The following is a 6344-nucleotide window of genomic DNA, read 5'->3' on the forward strand; positions in this document are numbered from 1 at the left end:
TAAAATAGATTATTGCGAGATTTTCATAGCAAATCATGAATCTATTATGTACGCTTTTAGCAATGTTTTAACATTACTTTTTAAAGCTCTAATCTGAATTTTTATAAAATTTATATGAAAAAATTGATTATTATAATAAACAATGTGAAAAGAATAATATTCATGATACAAAGATTTTAGCACCAATTTAAGCTTATTATTATTTATAAATACGCTTGAGAAAGTGTTTCAACAACAGTATATATCTGATCGAAATGAGGACGTTTTTCAGGTTCATATTCCCAACATCGTAACATTAAACGGTATATTTCGTCAGGTGTAGTTTCTGGTGCTGGCATTCGATAACCTAGAGGTAAGAAATCTTTATTTAAATTCTCTATAAATTTTCTATTCTACTCTATTTAGTTTTAGATATTAATATAATACAATAAAATCTCATATAATGCAAATTTTTATAATGCGTTAAAAATATTGCGACTATTGTTTTCATTATACAATTCGATAATATTTCATATATATACATATTTTTTAATCAATAACTCATATATGTTATTATTTTTTAAAAAATTGTTTTGTTTGATGAAACATAGAACATAAAATATGACATGATAATAATTATTATACGAAAAAATTCTCGTTCAGCATTTGTTATAATGTGAATTCATACAATACATTATATATATAATCGCATTACATAGGTGATCTATTGTAATAATAATATTATTGTAATAAATATTGTATATTGCAATTTAAATATTACCTGCATCTATCTTTTCGCGAGCTTGAGAATTAGACATTCCACTGTAAGGATTTCCACCTTTAGAAAATATCTCCCACATTAAGATTCCATAACTCCATACATCACAAAGTGATGTATACTTGCCTATTGAAAATATTACAATAAAAAATAATATTAAAATTCTTAATATCTATATAATATATATCATTTTCTTAAATACCGAAATTTAATGCTTCTGGTGCAGTCCATTTAATTGGAATTTGTTTCATACCATCTGAAACTATATATTCTTCTTCTTCTCGTGACATTCCAAAATCTGATATTTTTACTATAGATTCATATCCTAAAAAATATAATATTATTTTTAGTATTCTAATTCATATATTTTGTAAATTATTTTTATAATAATTAAAAATCAAAATGTTCTTACCTACGAGACAGTTCCGAGCAGCTAAGTCTCTATGAATACAATATTTAGATTCCAAATAGCGCATACCTGCAGCTGCATCTTTACACATTCGAAGCTGTTCTTGTTGTGTAATAGTATTAGTATTTTTTCTTAAGTAAGTTAACAATGAACCGCCTATCATATATTAATTTAGCATTAATAAACAATTATATTCTATAATTTGAAAAGTTTTTAATTCCAAAATTTAAAATTAAAATCTTTTATTAAATTTATTAATTTACTCAACATACCGGGAACTAATTCCATAACAATCATAATAGGTTGTTTTTGGACACAAATTCCAATAAGCTTTACTATATTTGGATGATCATATTGTTTCAATATGCGTCCTTCTTGCAAAAATTTACGTTTTTGTTCATCCGGTAGCGTTACTTTACAAGTTTTTACAGCCACCTCAGTCTTACAGGTTTTTAATTGAGCTTTATATACATCTCCGAAGTTACCCTAAAAATATATAATATTTTATGAATATCTAATTTTATACAATTTATGTGAATTTTTTGAATTGACATTTTTTAATATTTTAGAAAAATCTAAAATATTATAGTTTATTAAAGTAAGTTAAATTTATATAATTATATAATTTGTGTAACAATAAGATATATAATATATAACAATAAGATACTTTGAAATGTAAAAAACTAAAATAATTTCTTTTTTCTTTAAATTTTAATACCCGTCCTATTTTTTCTAGAAGAATTACATCATCGTTATTAAGTTCCCAACGTTCACGTAAAATTGGTGTTTTGAGGATAGCTCCAGATCGACTGGTAACTGGTAATCCGGATAACCATTGATGTCTGATTAACTCTTGAATTGATGGAAATGTAGGGCCTTCAAATCTGTAATGTCCCTAAAATTAATAAAAATACATACAAATACATTTGTTTCTGTATCCTCTATATATAAACATATAGTATCAAATTAAATAATTGCTTACTTCAGGAGTAGTTTGCACTATAAAATGTTTGTGTCCATCCCAACAGACAGATAAAACTATTTGGCATTCATCATTTCTTGTTGTTTCGCGTACTAAAAAATCTCCTTCAGTGACGAGTAATCTAACAACTTCTTCTCTTGGTAGCACACCATGAAACCATTCTTCTTCCATAAGACCTCCATTTCCATTTCCCTTCTGATTAGTTGTTAAATGTGAAATCCGAAAAGATGCCTATAACAATAATATGTAATACTGTATTTAATAAACAAAAATTCATCACACTTAATTATCACACCTAGTACAAAATTTCTCTTTCTACCTATCATTACCTGTAATTATTATCGCTAATTGCATCACAAATGTTAGTTTTAAAAACAATCAAATGTAATTTATAAACAGGATAAACATGCTTAAAATATTAAAAACCAAAAATAAAATTGTTATCAATTCAATTGTAAACTTTTTATGACACACATTCTTTCATAAGCATTTAATATATATGATAAGAAAGAAGTAATTATGCATGAAACATATTTATATCTTTACAATAAACGGGTATATAAAGAAAACATACAACTGGTAGAGTATTATCTGCTTTTGGAGTAGGACCTTCGCTACTCGATCTAATTGTTCCATCTTTTGTATCGTTTATTATTGGTAAAGATTTGAAGGGAGATCTAAATATTGTCATGAATCGTTGATTTCTTCGTAATGTAAACAGACCAATATCTGCAACTGTATTTTTCTGCAAGGGCAGTGATGCTAACTAATATCAATTATAGTATCAATCAAATAAAATTGCTTTATATCGAAAAACTATTTGTAATACAATAATTTTTTTTAACAAGGTAATTATAAAATATTTAAATAATATATAAAAATATTCGATTTATATATAATTTTAATCTATTACCTTACTAATAGAAGGCGAATCAGCAAAAGAACTTTCCATTGAGAGATCATAACCAAGTGGTAATTCTTCACAACCTAATTCATTCAAAGCAGCTCTAATAACATCCACTTGTCGTTGAAGTTTTTTTTCTTGACAACGTAAACGTAACTCTTCTCTTTCGCGGGAATAATCCAAAATCGATATCCTAATGAATAAAAAAATAACAAAAAAATAAAAATATAAATAATAAGAATAAAAAATATATATATACTTTAATATTATCAATATTAATGAAAATATATTAATAATTTATTCTTAAATAAAATATTCTTACTTAGAATCGCTATTATTTTCCGATGGATATTGTGGGTTTTGTCGGCTTTGTTGAGTCGCTTTTAATGAGTTTTCTAGTTCTGTTAATCGATTTCTTAACCAATCTATAGTTAAATTATCTACTGTTAATTTATTTGGTAATAATTTTCCCGATGTATCATCCACGAGATTCTCATCAAAAATAAATCTTATTGGAGATGCAGGTCGCGTTCTATAACAAATGTTAACAAATTTTAATATTTTGAAAAATTACATTGATAAAAGCAAATATGAAATGAATACCTGTGTTTTCCTATAAAATCCCTATATTCTTCTACAGGTTTTACACAATCCACAGCTTTTTGCATTCGCCGATGTATTTCTTGAAATTTATCTGTTGTAAAATCAGAATATTTCACTATATCCTGAAGTATGGTTTTCCTATCATGTAAAGAACAATGTTTTTATATTTGTGATATAATGGATATTATTATTATAACAATCATTAATGTTTACCTTTTCTATTACCATATGTTTGCATGAAAGTTTCATGTAAAATAAATAAGTATTTCATAGAATACAACAAAGAAATACATAATAATTTTTTTCAGAATTTAGAATCAACAAAATGCTTACCATGATGTTATAAATTCTTGATGAATTGCCTGTTGTCGATGAAGTAAGCTTGGTAAGTAACAAGTTCTTAAGTCATGCTCACACTCAGTTACAGCACCCAAAAGTAGTACATATTCATTGTGGGTAAGATGAAGTTTTCTACAAGCTTTTTGATATTTTTCTCTTACTTCATCCAATTTTCTACCAACTCTACCCGCTAAACATATATTATAAATAATAAAAATTAATTGTAAATTAATTATAAGATATAAATACTTACATTTAACATAATGTTCTTCAAAACGGGATCTCATTAATTTATACATTTCTAGATTTTTCTGATACTCTAATTTTTTCCTAGCAACATCATCAGTTAACTACAAGATATAATAAATATGTAATATAAAATTTAACTCATTTTACTATTTACTATTTATTACTTTTTAGTATTTATTTATACCTGTTGAAATTGATTGTTTAACCATGTTTGTTCTTCTTGATATATTTTTCTAGCTCGTCTTCTTTCAGAATGTAATGTTGTAATATGTTCTACTACTATAGCTTCAATAGAATCTGCTTGTTGTTTGATTAATTTTGCTGTTTGATCAATAGAGTCCATGATATCCTTCCAACTCTACAATATAGTACTATGTAAGCAAATGTTTCTGAGAAATTATTATAAATATTTAAGAAAAATTATAAACATTCATTTCAATTTTGAACACATACTTGTGCTATTAGACTACCAACAAGATCTTCATTACGTTCAATCTTTTTCCCTTGCATCGTCAAAGAGCAGATCGTTGAAGCATATTCGCGATCTGATTTAACTTTAATCGTTAAACATCGTCTCATTGTTTCCAGAAGTTTAATTTCAGCATCTTGACGGGCGAGTAACGCCTCATGTGATGACTGTCCTTGTAAACTCGTAGAAAAACCCATCCCGCTTATCGTATATAAAACTAAAAATCGCCGTCTTACCGACTTCTTTAGACGTGTCACGAACAAAAATTCATTCTTATACTAGACAAATGTAGTGACATTAATGTTAGCAAAGAATCTAATGAACCTCAATGAATCATTCATCGAAATATTACATTGCAAACACAGATTTATGTATACATTATTTAATCAGATTATTATATATCTCTACTACAACTCACTTGGCTGAGATCAACACTTATATTTATACAGACCTCAAAGTGCAAAAATTTACTTTTATTCCAGAAATACCGTCATGAAACAACAAATAAAATAGATGATCAATTTAACTTTGATAAAAATAGAAACCAATGTATAAAATCTTAATAATATATTAAAGATATGAACTAATAATTTATTTTCTCTTTTTTGAAATTATATTATGAAAAAAATTTATTTTATTTTTTTTATTTCAATATGCAATTTTATTAATTAAAATTTTTTTTTTAAATTATTAATATTGTAATTTTCTAATAAATATCACACTGTAAATCTATAAAGTTTAATATCAATGCTTAAAATACTTAAGGGTTCATTTTTATGAAAATTTCATTCGATATTTAAGTAAGTATCTTATTATTATATAGTCAATTGCATATGAATATTTGTAAGATAAAGATCGTTCGCTGCAGTTTATTTTAATATTAATACGTAGCAAAATGTTAGGTGGTAAAATGCAAGGTCTTACAAAAGAATCTCTGAAAAAGAATTCTATGGTATGTGAAAAAATAGTTTTAAAAGTCATATGCTAAAATTATTATTGATTTTTCTTTAGTTATTGCCACTATTTTTCTGCATCGGATTTGGAGCATTTGCTGCCACAGGTTATTTATTACGCCTTGCACTCCGAAGTCCTGATGTTACGTGGAATACTAGAACCAATCCTGAACCATGGAATGAATATAAAGACAAAGATTATAAGGTATGTTGAACATATAACGAGAATGATAAAAATAATATGATTAAAAAATAATTTCAATTTTAACATCAAACAAAGTAATAAAATTGACTAACAAAAATTTTAAATAATTAATTATCTAAAATTTATATAATTATCTGATTTTTTTCATTTTTATTTTCAGTTTATTAACATTCGTGATACAACTAAGTATAGAGCAACACCTCCACAATATTAAATATTAAAAGCATATATTAAGGTAGTCTTAAAGAAAATAATTAAGAAATGTAGAAATCAAATTAATTTATACTTTATATTATTTTAAATTAGATTAATTTATTGTTAATGTCATTAAAATATTTTACAAAACTTGTATTGTAAAAAATTAAATAATATTTAAGAAATAAAAATTTAAATATCAATAAAGTTTATGTTCTTTATTTTATAATTTATATAGAAATTATATAGAATTTATCATAAAAATAAATTAATATATAT

General features: G+C 25.0%; 2 protein-coding genes across 6 annotated transcripts; one reads left to right on the plus strand and one right to left on the minus strand.

Annotated features, from left to right (window-relative positions):
• LOC102681948 (tyrosine-protein kinase Fer) lies at positions 1-5201 on the minus strand. Of its 5 annotated transcripts, none has more exons than XM_006617409.2 (15): positions 4697-5201; positions 4428-4601; positions 4248-4344; positions 3989-4184; positions 3656-3793; positions 3375-3584; positions 3062-3245; positions 2723-2893; positions 2149-2379; positions 1912-2061; positions 1439-1652; positions 1170-1322; positions 960-1082; positions 761-883; positions 1-346 (listed from the first exon to the last, which is right to left on the minus strand). In XM_006617409.2, the coding sequence occupies exons 1-15, from the start codon at positions 4907-4909 to the stop codon at positions 204-206; spliced, it is 2520 nt and encodes an 839-aa protein (XP_006617472.1). In that variant the 5' UTR covers positions 4910-5201; the 3' UTR covers positions 1-203. The 5 variants fall into 5 exon arrangements, with proteins under 5 accessions (XP_006617472.1, XP_006617471.1, XP_031367196.1 ...); XM_006617408.2 differs by having other exon boundaries at positions 1885-2061; XM_031511336.1 differs by having other exon boundaries at positions 1885-2061; positions 4428-4614; positions 4697-4897.
• Positions 5202-5491: 290 nt separating this feature from the next.
• Positions 5492-6271, plus strand: LOC102681819 (cytochrome c oxidase subunit NDUFA4). The gene is made up of 3 exons (XM_006617407.2): positions 5492-5664; positions 5724-5870; positions 6031-6271. Exons 1-3 carry the CDS (start codon positions 5608-5610, stop codon positions 6082-6084), a joined length of 258 nt encoding a protein of 85 aa, XP_006617470.1. The 5' UTR covers positions 5492-5607; the 3' UTR covers positions 6085-6271.
• The last annotated feature ends 73 nt before the right edge of the window (positions 6272-6344 follow it).

This window comes from Apis dorsata, unplaced genomic scaffold (assembly GCF_000469605.1).
Source record: "Apis dorsata unplaced genomic scaffold, Apis dorsata 1.3 scaffold_307, whole genome shotgun sequence".
Taxonomy (NCBI): domain Eukaryota; kingdom Metazoa; phylum Arthropoda; class Insecta; order Hymenoptera; family Apidae; genus Apis; species Apis dorsata.